This window comes from Pleurodeles waltl, chromosome 5 (assembly GCF_031143425.1).
Source record: "Pleurodeles waltl isolate 20211129_DDA chromosome 5, aPleWal1.hap1.20221129, whole genome shotgun sequence".
NCBI lineage: Eukaryota > Metazoa > Chordata > Amphibia > Caudata > Salamandridae > Pleurodeles > Pleurodeles waltl.
Window position 1 is genome coordinate 988,408,825 of NC_090444.1, and position 13,511 is coordinate 988,422,335.

The window sequence follows — 13,511 nt, forward strand, 5'->3', positions numbered from 1 at the left end:
ATACTGTTATAGCGATGTGTACTTTCATATCAAGGCTACCGTGTAGCCTGCAGTGGCACTTCAGTACATGTTTCAAATCAAATCCCTTTACATACAAAGCCAAGCCTTTAGTAGTCAACTCTCCTCTCTAAAGGGGATATCATGACACGAGTGCATTATTATGATTGTCTCTTTTTTTCTAAAATGTTAAGTAGAGAGATTCACTTGGAAAATGTAACTTTACACTAAACCCAAGAGAAGCAGTGTTAACAAGACATGTAGTGATGTCTCAGCAAGGATTGTTGTTTATAGATCCCAAATTGACTCCACGAGGTTGTTAAGACTAAGCCATGTGGTTACATACAAAGGACAAAATTCATAAGGTACTTGTTCTTAATCTGTGATCCGTGGCCCTGGAGGGTCTACAACAACCCCTCAGGGGGGCCCCGATTGTTCAGAAAATTAGTATTAGTTGAGTAATTATATGCACATCAAAAAGCAAAATTATACATTTGAAAAAGCTTTTTTCATGTGAAATAATTTGAAACTGGTGTCTACAAATTAGGTTGACATCCTTAGGATGATTTGTAGAAGCAGCACAAGTACAGCAAACAGTAGTATGGACAATTGGTGTCCTTAATTGAATCATTGTTATGCGCTGCCCAAAGAGACAATTATGTGCAAAAAGACAAACTGAGATGCTAGATATTGATTTGAATAGAGGTATTGTGCCCAGTATTTTCCTGGCAGGATCCAAAATCATGCAAAGAAAAGGGGAATGGTAAACATACTATAGGAATCAGAACCTGAGTTCTAGAGTTTGAAACATGGCTTTTATGTTTTACTGGATCTTAGCGTTATTATTCAGAAACATAGAAAAGATCGATAGGAAATTAAAAAGATGCTTAAATGAAGGAGCAGGATGAATGAGGAAACCTTCCAGGTTAAAAACTTTGAAATCATAAAAAACAATTATTACTCAAAAGTATGTGAACTGAAAATGAATAATGCTAATAGAAAAGATAACATTTTCAGTCCACTGTGTAACTTGATTGAAGATCCAGATGGTATCTAGAATGCTTTTAGTTCACTTTTCCCCTCATGTAGAAGAAAATGAAGCTCTACTGGGCTTGACAAATTTACCCCACATAACAAACAAAGAGCAACTGGCTAGAATGGTTAAGGGAATGGCTGATGGGAAATTCACAGCACTCAACTGGTAACCTTGTTAGGCATACAGAGTGTTTAGTAGAGTATTAGAACTGAAATTGTTGTAGATATTTAATATCATCCTGGTTGATCAATACATCCCATTCTTTGCCACAATACCTAGGTTTAAGAGATTCTAACCCAGAACAAAGATTTCACTGACCATTCACTATGATCAGAGAGGCTTAACTTCAGGCTGGTATTCACAGCCATACATTTGGCAACAAATAATAATCTTCAGAGACACTAGATAGAGACTCTGGTCATGCATCTTGGTTAATGAAGATGGTAGATGTCACTGAATGTGCACCTAGCAAATTAAATTTGAACAGGAGTCATTTGCTTTCAGTACTGGAAAACAGACAATGTTCAGCAAAAAGGAAGTGTGCACCCTACACATATGCTAAAACAAACTGATTCAGTAACATGTCTTTCAACTGTCCCTACCTTCATGTCTACTGCTCTTGATTTACTGAGTAACTCAGAGAAAACATTTCTCTATGGCTCCAGGTAAGACGTGGTTATTCTTGAGCTAGATCAATATCACATGAATAGGCCTGGTTACATTTTTAACTGAGTATAACAGCATGCTTTAAAATCTTTAGGTATTTGATGTTGGAAAAGGAGGGCAGGAAAAGGATGAATGACTGGTCATAAAATCCAGGGCATCACCTAGTATGGAAACAACGCAAGGTTCTTAAAAATTGTCCTCACCCACTAGTCCTGGCATGCTTCGTCATCACGCCTGCTACAACATCCCAGCGCTGACCAACGTCAGGGATGGAGCAAAAGGGAGGGGATAAGACAATACAATACATAAACCTAGGGATCTACTCTGCAGAACACACATACATGTACAAGTTAAAACTATCCCATGGGTGTCCTTCCATGTTAGTTTTCAGTGAGCCGCGAGTGGCATTGAGGGCAGTGCCTGACCCTTGATGAATGTGTGACTACAGGGAGGCACTCCCATTGGGATTCCATTTTAAGAAAAATTAGGAGTGAAACTCGGAATTACCATGTATTTTTACTGGTAAGGGACCATTAATGTCATCACATCCTGTTTCCTAAAACTACAAGAACAGGTACTCGCTATTGTGAAAGGGATCTGAAATCCTGATGAAGGTTGTCCGACCCTTAAGGGTGATGTTGAATGGCTGGAACATATCAACAAATGAGAAGATGATAGGGGTAAAGGGGCAGTAAGAAAATAAGTTGCTTACCAGTATTGGAATCTTTCATAGATTCACATGCTTGAATCATTCCCCGTCGTCGAGATGGGAGTTCCCTGTTACCTTATAACAGCAATGTAGTGATAACTATAGTGAATGAAGGCCTAAGTCCTCCCACTTCAGTAGTCTATCCTTGTCAATTTAAAAATTAGACAGATCCTAGGTTTCAGCCAATCAGGCTGCCCGGCTCCCTAGAACACTCCTGCGAGAAGCTCCAATCCCTCACATTTTCCAAAGCACAAGTGCTGAAGTACCTGAGGTAGATAGCATGTGACAATGAGCTTCTCAGGGGAGGAGGGAGAGTCACATGTAAATCTATGAAAGATTCCAGTACTGGAGAACTGCAGTTACAGGTAAGTAACTTATTTTCTTACTCCAGTATTGGAACTTTCATAGATTCACATGCTTGAGTCAGAATAGCGTGGGCCCCAATGAGGTTCCAATGACTCTAATTAAAAGGGATCGTTTGCTCTGGGCAAAACGACTTCATCCAGTATTTGGCGCCTGTTGTGCCCAAGGTAAAATCCCGGAATCCTGAACGGGTAGAATAATACTTCCTCTACATAAAAAGAGAGACAGATCTCTACCGTCAAACTACAGACAAACTGCTTTACTAGATGCAACAGGAAAGATATTTGCGAAAAGCATATTACTGCAATTAACTAACTGGGTTGAGGTAAATGGTATTCTTCTATTGGAACAAGCAGGCTTCAGAAAGGCCCATAATACCTTAGATAATATTCTCATAATGCAAACTATAACTGACAAACACGTCCAGAGTAGGGGGGGAACAGTGAATGCTGTACTGTATTTATTGATTATTCCACAGCATTTGCCAAAGTGGACAGGAAATCCCTGTGGATGAAACTTAAAGAATTAGGGGTTCCACCTTGTCTCCTGCGATTGGTGATTGCCTTGTACTATTCTACCTGGTGCAAAATCCTCATGGGTGGAGAGCAGGGATTGTCCTCAAAACTTTTAACTAAAAATGTCCTGAAACAGGGCTGCTTATTTGCCCCACTGCTTTTCTCCCTTTATATTCATGACCTCCTTAAAAGCCTTAGGAGTACTTCTGGACACGCCCCCATGGTGGGTGGTCGGCCAATCGCATGCCTACTTTACGGGGATGACATAGTGGTTTTTGATCTCACCCCAAAAGGCCTAAATCAACACCTGGCCGCTCTAAATCTTTACTCGGAGAAGCACTACTTAAGAATTAATATATCGAAGTCTCAGGTTGTATGCTTCTTCCGGAAAAAAAACAGAAGGAAAGTCTGTACCCCCTAGGTTCTGGGTCAGTATAAGTTGGAACAGATAGATACATATCGGTTTTTGGGTAAGATCTTTTTCGCCACAATAAATGAGCAAGAGCATATTCGCAATAATACTAATAAGGCTATTTCACATGCCCAAGGTGTGGCAGCTTTTTTTAATGCAAATGGTAAACGTCACTTCTCGCATTTATTGTCTGCCTATCAGGTTAAGATTCCAGCTACTCTTCTATATGCGATAGAATGTATAGACATAAACAAATGGGATTTCCTCGATAAGACAGAAGGCCAAATTCTAAGACGCATGGCCTCTTGTAATCACTCAGCTTCAGGGGCAGCACTAAGACTTTAATTAGGCATTAAGAATATCTTCGTGCAATGCCTTGTGGCTGTGATAAGAAGGGCACAAAGCCTTATCCATTGCAAGGAATTCTCGCTGAGAAACCTGGTCTTCAATGAAATCTTTAACAATTTGAGAGAAAAATCTGGGTTTTTCAGAAACTACATTCATGCTATTCGGCTATTAGAGCTGGACTCGGACCTCACTCCTTCATTACCTTTCAAAATGTTAAAATAAATCCTGAAGGAAGTGACATGGTCCAAAGGATACCAAATGGACCTTGATGCATGTCGCCATAGAAGAGGTCTTGAGAAGTTAACCAGCTCTGCAACTATGAAAGTGGTGCAACCTTACCTGACCTGGAATCTTTCATATGGTGTGAAGCAATTTTTTATCTTGATAAGACTCGATAGAATACCCCTGAGGGACCTTACTTCCAAGTGGGATGGTTCGACTAACTCCTGTGATTTGTGTCAAGGTGGGGTACAGAACATCAAACATGTTTTATTTGTCTGTACAAAGGAAACTTTGGCTGAAACCACTTATTTTATGGCTAAATATTAGATCTTACAGAGAGGCCTTAGATTTATGTTATACCCCCCCCCCCAAATGAAAGATTCTGTTACCGGAATTTTAATTTTTTTCAAACTTTCCTGCAGATATTTTGATTTTGTGTTCTTTTAGTAAAAGTGTATTATTTTATTATGTATTTCTATGGTTTTGTTTGTCTTTTTAGAAAACCGTATCATTTTATTATGTATTGATATGGCTCTGTATCACTATTCATGTGGATCTCTAAGGAGTTCCAAATCATGATAGTAAAAATTGAATTGAGAACATAAGGAAGTATGTACTCCGGCAATGATGAGTCCTGTTTGTATTATCAGCTGCAGCTCTGGCAAGAATGACTCCACAATCCGGGGAGATGTTTATGTGTGCAAATTCAATGTCCAAGATCGCTAATGAAGTGATGCTGGATCCGGGTGGAGAACCTGACCGTTGCTCATTGTTAGCAGGCATGGTGTTACTGGTAGAGGGGTGCTGTAGCTCTCTGAGAGAAGAAACAGCTCCATTTACCAATGTTGTCGACTCCATGCCGGGACAATCAGAAGAATTTTGCAGCACTCATTCTTGATCTTGGCTAGCACTCTTGGAGTGAGGGGAATGGGGGGAAAAGCGTAAGCATAAATTCCTGACAATGCCATTGAAAATGCATTCCCCCAAGAGTCCAGATGGTGATCCCGACTTGCAAAGAATTGGCATTTTGCGTTCTAGGGAGTGGCAAAACAATCCAGGTTTGACCTGCCCCATTGAGAGAAGATGTGATCTAGCACCCTCTGAAACAATTCCCATTCATGGTTGGATGTTGTCAACATGCTGAGAGAGTCTGCTATGACATTCTGACTCCCCAGCACGTGCTCCACCCGTAGATGCACTCCTTGAAGGATGGACCAATTCCAAATACGCTTTGATTCTCTAGATAAGAGTATAGATCTAGTCCCCCCTGTTTGTTGATATAGTGCATCGCTGTAATGTTGTCCGTATGCATGAGTACTGACTAATTCTTTATCTTCGGCAGGAAAGCTCGAAGCACTAGGCAAACTGCTTTTAAATCGAGATAATTGATGTGGAAGGTCTTCTGATGCGATTTTCACCTGCCTCTGACTCATAAATCCTGAAGGAAGGCTCCCCAGCCTTCCAGGGAAGCGTTGGTTGTGAGTATCCATGAGGCTGGCTGAGGGAGGAAAGAGAGACCCACTGACAGATGGGATTCCTGGGTCCACCAAGACAGAGATATGATCATGGATTTTGAAATTTTTATTGTATTGTCGAAAGACCCCTTGGGCTGTGTGTCCAGTGATTGTCCAGTTGTTCTTGAAGGAGTTGCATTCTGAGTCGGCAGAATGGTACAAGAGGGATGCAGGAAGACATTATTCCTAATAGGGACTTGAAGAGAGGGTTTTGAAATAGACTTTCTTTTTTGATCCAGTCTGGCCAAGGATATTAGTTTTTGCTGTCTCTCCCTTGTAGGAGCTGCCTTGTTGAGGGATGTGTCCAGAACTGCACCCAGAAAGGTAATCTTTTTCAAAGGTTAGAAAGCTGATTTGTTGTGGTTGATAGTGAGGCCTAATTTTCCGACAGCTCTACGCAGGCCTCTGTCACTCTCTGCGCCTGAGACTTGGACTTGATGCGCCAGTCGTCTAAATACGAGAATACCTGATGTTTTTGTTTTGTGACAAATGTGCGACTGGAGCTAAGAATTTGGTGGAAATTCTGGGGGCAGATTTCAGGCCAAAAGGAAGAACTTTGAACTGGAAGTGAACTCCGGCCACCACGAATCTGAGAAACTTTCTGCGGGCAAAATGTATACGAATGTGGAAGTGTGCATTCTTGAGATCGTGAGTGGACATATATTATCCTGGATTGAGAAGGGAGAGAATATCGGTTAAAGTAATCATACAGAATGACTGCTTCTTGTGGTAAGTGTTCAGCTCTTCGAGGTCCAAGATTGGACGCCAATCCTTTAATTTCTTCTGGACAAGAAAGAAGTTTTTAAGTGCCTCCAATTGCTTTGAGGATGAGCTCTTGCGGTTGGAATTTGCAGGAATTCCAGTGTATGGCCAAATTGAATCAGGTTTAACACCCATTGGTCTGATGTAAAGTTTTGCCAATTTTGAAAGTTTTGAAAAAACATTTCCTCCTATCCTTAAATATGAGGAAAGATAGGTAGCCAGAGTTAGTAAGGAGTCATTGTCTACGGCTTGCATACTTTGTTTGCCAGCCTGCCCTTTTTTTGCGTGGTTCTAGCATAGGTGGTTTGGAGAGGCTGCCTCTGTGGGTATTGAGGATGAAAGGATTGATAAGCCAAGGAGAAAGTTTGAAATCTATATTGTTAGAACCACCTCTTTATGATGGATATCCCCATCCTCTGGAACCCCGAAAGTGTTGTTTTTAAGTAGGGTTGCAAGAGATTTGTCACTGTCCGTATCAGTTTTTATAGTCTGAATGGAATCATCAATATGTTTTCCAAAAACAGTTTCTCCATCAAAAGGCAAGTGGAGAACTTTGTTCTGTACTTTCAGTCTAAATGAAGTTGAGCGTAGCCAACCCTTCCTTCTTAGGACGACGGCTCCAGTCAACTGTCTAAAAGCAGTGGTAGCGATGCCCATCGCACAGTCAATGACTTCAGCCAAATCCCTTTCCCCCCTCCTGCAGTATTTTGTTTGCCTCTGCCTTCGATTCCTCTGGAGGCTGGTCCAAGTAAGGAGTGATGTTGGCTCATAGCTGTCTGTCATACCTCCCTATCACAGCTAATGAATTTGGCGCCCTCACTGTAAGAGAAGACATTGAGGAGAAGCGTTTTCCTGTATTATTAAGTCGTCTTCCCTCTTTCTCAGGTGGTGCAGAAAATGGTGCCTAAGGGTTCCTAGGTCTGTGCTGGGCTGCCTGAGTGATAACTGAGTCCGATTTGAGATGTCCGATTAGACAGACTGGGGCATCGTCTGGTGCCTTATATTTCTTATCTTAGTAGGACCGCAGTAACAGTGACAGGATTTTTCATACCCTTCAGCCGCTCATCCCAGATATAGTCAACTATGGGCATAGATCTTAAACTTTTTGGTAAGGCTCCTTAAAGTCATAAAGAAAGCAGTCCATCTGCTTTGTTGGAATAGGGCGTCCAGAAGACTTCTTGAAGGAATTCTGAATCATAGGAGGTTCAGAAGAAGCCTTTTTACGACATTTTGATGAGTCAGAGCATTCTTTCCCCTCTTTGTGGGAGGATTTAGACCTCCTGTGAGGAGAACTAGAAGGGCAGTGAGCATTAGAAGACCCTTGAGTAGTCTTTTTTAAGGCTTTCTTGGGCTGTTCCTTCGTACAGCGAGCGTGAGGCGATCTGCCCCTTTTTAAAAAATCTTTCTGGAGGATGTAGGTGACTCCTCACTATCAGAACCAAAAAGAGGATTTTTCCTCGATTTTAATTCCTGGAGCCAAATGAGCAGCCTGCCCTCCCTGTCCTTCAGAGTTTTGTTTGTTCTGCATACCTTACAATCCTTCACTGAATGGTCTGGATAGAGCCAATATATGTAGTCCTTGTGAGGGTCTTCAAAATGAAGCCTCTTCTTTCCACAGGTCTTACAGGCTCTGAAAGAACTCTATTTCTTTTTGTCAGTCATGGTGATTGAAGCAAAAAAAATTATATTCTCCAAACTAAAAAAAAGATTTAGGAGTTTTTAACTGGTAGAAGTAATATTCTAAGGAAAAAAGATACCAAAATTATTCTTGAAAGGTGTGACTGAGCAGAGCTCAGCGAAGACTTCCTAGCATGACGTGCAGTAGAACATCTGGGGACTGGAGTTTCTCAAAGGGGTGTTCTAGAGGGCAGGGCAGCCTGATTGGCTGAAACCTAGGTTTGGTCTCTTTTTTAAATTAACAAGGGTAGACTACCAAAGTGGGAGGCCTTAGGCCTTCATGCACTATGCATTGCTATTGTAAGGTACCGGGGGACTCCCATATCGACAACTGGGAATGATTCAAGCATGTGAATCTATGAAAGTTCCAATATTGGATTAATATCCTTCCTTCACCACCATGATACAATTTTTCATCCTATCCAGGGAGTCCATGAATAAAGAATGTATAAGACACCCAAAAGATAGTTTTAACTTGTACAAGTATGTGTGGCTTGCAGAGTAGCTCCCTAGGTTTATGTAATGTATTGTCTTTATCCCTTTGTTTTGCTCCATCCCTGATGTTAGTTAGCGCTGGGATGTTGTAACAAGCCCAATGATGAAGCATGCCATGATTAGTGGGTAAGGGCAATTTTTAAGAACCTTGCATTGTTTCCCTACTAGGTGGTGCCCTCAAGTTTACAGGAGCATCAGTCAATCCTCCTTTTCCTGTGCAGTATGTGTATGTTTAATTTATTCAAAATAGTTAGCCCATTTAAGGGGTTTGTATCTGCTGTTTTGCTCCTTGTGATTTTCCTCCCATTTTTGCTGGAGGAATGTTTGGTCAGAGGAGTCATTCCATTTACACTTTGCATGTGAGTGCCCAGACCATAAGTAAACCAAGTTCTACGATTAGGTGAACCAGTGTTTATTAGAAGATCCTAAATGAATAAAGAAAGAAATTCAAACAAAATTAATAAATAATGAAATGAGGACTTCTATGGAGCAGGTTTCTATCTTTTATTCACAATGCATTCTTTGTCAGGCCCATTGTGAATGCACTCAAGAACAATTTACAACTTAAACCCAATAAGACAAGCAGATTAACCCTATCCCAAGACATTGACATTATGTTACGTTTTGTATAATCCTCTCCTGATGACAAAAAAGGCAACACAGTTTTCAAAAACCTATTATAAAAATTAATCTCTGTCATTGAGGAAGAAACACATTTAGAACAATACCTTCATCTACACTTCTGTAGGTATAGATCTCTGTGCCTTCAGTGGTCACCATCACCTCCGTCTCCAGACCAGAGTAGTTTTCTGTGATAGAAAGATGTTACGCTATTAAATATGTTTATTTAATAAATTACTAGTAATAGTGATCTTTGAACATGTTCATATTTTCATAAATGTTGGATAGTTTGTTCATAGCATGTCTCCAAACTGTGCAAAATGTGGCCCAAAATATTGTGCTTTTCAGTCTCTTAAATTGTCAAAGCACTAAATGTATGTATAATTCTGTGGTCATCCTGTTCATTTCAAACTAGAAAGAAAAGTTATCAATGCACAAAGATAATTTTTGTTTAAATCTTATTTGGTAAAACCTCAATATGATCAAGAGGACACAGTCCAATTCTATTAAAATACATATATTAGTCATATACTCATTTAACATGCTTTTTGAGTGATTTTCTGATGACTGCATTGGCAATTTAAATGGGCCCAAGCTTGCTCCAATTTTGATTGAAGTGTATAAAAAGAGCCTTTAGGTTTTTGTTTTTATTTTTCATTACAGTTCACATAAAACATAGAAAGGGGGTTTGGAGGAGGTTGCTTACCCCCAAAGTAAAAAAGGACAGTGATTATAAAAAATTAATGATATGTGATGTAAAGTTACTCCCAGTATAGTGACTCCCAAAGCAGAGGTCACACGGTAATGATTCCTGATATAATGACCTGGGAAGAAATGACTGACAACCTGTTAGGCATCTTTCACTTTAGCTAATCTACCACTGAGTCAATCATCCAAAGTGCCTCCTTTCACACAGATGAAAATAAACAGTATTACTATTAGCAAGTATTCTGGCGACCCACCTAATGCAGGCACTAAATCAAGTGATAGCTTTGGATCAGTCTGATTTTATGCCCAACAGGACCACTAGACATAACCTTCAATGTCTGTTTGGATGTTTGGCCAGAGAGGTACAACTAAGAGAACCGGCTGTGCTTTTCGCATTGGATGCCAAAAAAGCATTCAACTCAATGGAATGGCCATACTTGCAGGCGATCTTGGAACAGATGAGTTTTGGCCTCTATTTCTGAGCCTGGGTGAAACTGCTGTACTTGCGCCCCACGGCTTGAGTTCAGGTAAATGGCACACTATTGGAGGAATTTACCCTTTGGAGGGGTGTGAGGCAGGGTTACCAACTGTCCCCTCCTCCTGTTCACAAGAGAGACTGAGCCAGTGGCCAACTGGATGGGAGAGACATTCTGATTAGGGCCCTTCAATGGGACTGATTGGGAGGACGTGGTCTTGTTCTATGCAAATGACATCCTCTTATATCTAGCGGAGCCTGAGAACTCCATTGATAGAATTGGAGATTTTTGTGGTGTTTGGCCAAATCATGCAAAGCAGCCTGGGACCCCATGGTGCACTGGAACTGACCCATACAAAGGGAAACAACAGAGTTCACATACTTCAGCATCTATATCAAATGGGAGCATCACTATTAGACCTGACAGCCTTAGGGTGGTCTTCCCCCAACTTTTTGCCTGCCTCCCTCCATTTTTCTCATCTTGTTTTTGATGGTTGTAGGACTCTGCACAATTTACCACTGCTGACCAGTACTAAAGTGCTTGTGCTTTCTCGCCTAAACATGGTAACATTGGTTCCTTCCCAATTGGCATATTTATTTAATTTACCTATAAGTCCCTAGTGAAGTGCCCTATATGCAACTGGGGCCTGTAAAATAAATGCTACTCATGGGCCTTAACCATGCCTCAGGCCTGCCATTGCACAGCCAGTGTGTGAGGATTCATTGCTACATCGCCTTGGCATTCAATACCCCTTACCAAACCTTAAAATCCTCTTTAATTGCATATACATCACCCCTAGGGTAGGCCCTATGTGACCACAGGGCCTGGTGCAGCCAGTGTATTTAAAAGGCATGACATGTACTTTTAAGTTTTATGAGTCTTGATTGTGAGAAACTCCCAAAGTCACTTTTCACTATAGTGAAGCCTGCTCCTCTCATTGGTTAGCATACTGAATTCCTTAATATACGTTTAAGCTGCAATTCCTGATCAAGAAGGAATAGCTGCATCATGTTTCATGTCTTTGCACTGGTAATGATAAATCCTCTTTACTGGTAAAGTTGGATATAACATTACTATTTTAGAAATGCCAATTTTGGAAAGTAGGCATTTCTCTGCCTCACTGCTCTCTGTGCCTCACAGCCTGTCTCTGATCCATGTCTGGTATGTCCTGGTTGACAGCTCCCCTTGTGCTTTCCACCCAGACAGCTGTAAACACAGGACACTCAGCTGCATCTGCATTCATCTGCATTCTGATGGGTCCTCCTGGACAGGAAGGGTGGAGGTGCTCTCACTTACATTTCAAAGGGTAGTGGCCGGACCCCACACAAAGTACTGATAACGCCCCACAAATAGCCTGGCAGACAGGACTGAGCTGAGAGGGAACCGGTGCACTTTAAAACTGCTCTTTGAAGTCACGCCCCCACTTCAAAGGCACATTTGGGTATAAGTACTAGGCCTCCAGCCCCACCAAATCAGACACTTCTGGACCTGGAACTGAACCTCTGCCAGAAGAACTGCTCCTGCTCTGCTGGTCAAAGTGCTCAACTGGACTGCTTTTCTGGGAGGACTAGTTTTCTGCTTGTTGCCTTGCTGTCTTCTGCTTTCTGACCCTGCTGGAAGGTCTTTGCCTTCCCACCAGAGTGGTCTCTTCCTACCAGAGTGATCTTCAAGGGCTTGCTGGCTTGCCCCCTGTTTTCCCGCAGTCTCAGGGATATCAAAGACTTCCTACAACTCTTCTGGAGCTGCTGGACTCTGCTTTCTCTGAGAGCCCCCTCCAAACTCTGGGTCTCAGAAGTGGGTTCCGCAGCTGAATTCTAAAAAAATTGACGCATTGCCCCGAGTGCAGCGGACAAATCAGTGCGTCCCATATTGGACGAGAAAGTAGCATATGCCAGACGCCAGAAGATTCACAGCCTGTGCGTCTCACCGACGGCACTCTGTGTGGCCCCACAGTGACATATCGCCTTCAATTCAACAGAGCCTGCCAACATTAAAGTGGCCCAACTACATGGAAAATACTGGTGCATTGTGCCATCTGCATCAGCACCTAATTCCATTCAAGTTACTGTTTCAACAGACCCTGAGTAGGTTCTGTAGTGGGCCTACCCTCCCACGCGGTCAGCCTGAACTTTAAATTTGCACTGCTAGTGATTTCTAAGCACTGTTTTCACATTTAATCTTTAAAACTTCACATCGCAACTTCCACTGGAAGGATTTTTGTAATTTTTGGTCTTGTTTGATGAAGTAAATATTCTCTTTTTCCTAACCTGGTTTGGAGTATTCATGGTGTTTTCACTGTGTTACTGTGTGTGCTATTACACAAATACTTTCACATTGCCTTCTAAGTTTATCCTGCCTGCTCTGTGCCAAGCTAGCTGAGGGTGTGCGCAGGAAAATTTGGGTTGTGTTGTTACCTACCCTGACTATGTTTGTGGTCCCTACTTCGATAGGGTGCATACCTTTGCCAACCAGAGACCCAATTTCTAACAGTCCCCTTTTCTATGGACATAATCTGGGCAGGCTCCTGGAGGAATTAAAAATGGATGTGAACCACTGGCAACACCTGCTCTTGTCATTGATGGGCAGAGCAGCCCTTTATAAAATGATTTACCTACCAAAATTCCTGTATTTTCTATAGAACTCCTTGTTCAAGATTCCTGTGCTTTTTTAAGTCAGTAGAAGCTGAAACCAGACATCTGCATTGGGATGGTGGCACGCTCCGCATCGCTCTCGAGACACTCACCAGGCAATCGGCAGAAGGGGATATTGCACTACCAAATCCCTGCCTCTATTACTGGATCACACAGTTGATTGTACTGAACAAATGGTCCTTCTCAGACCAGACATAACATTTCTTCAGGCAGACAGGAATGCCCTGTACCCACAGAGGTATATCAAATGGATAAACATGAAAAAGAGGCTGAAGGAGTTACCAAATCCCATTGTGACAGTCATGGTCTACCAAATGGACAAGCTGGCAGGGAGTGATG

The 13,511-nt window shown here is 41.8% G+C and overlaps 1 protein-coding gene across 1 annotated transcript in view; it reads right to left on the bottom strand.

Moving 5' to 3' along the window:
- The window catches only part of FNDC1 (fibronectin type III domain containing 1), a 1,110,328-nt gene that overhangs the window by 534,665 nt on the left and 562,152 nt on the right, over nt 1–13,511 (bottom strand). Inside the window, exon 12 of the mRNA XM_069235143.1 lies at nt 9,445–9,525. Coding sequence (XP_069091244.1) covers nt 9,445–9,525 — 81 coding nt within the window. The remainder of the gene's footprint in view (nt 1–9,444; nt 9,526–13,511) is intronic.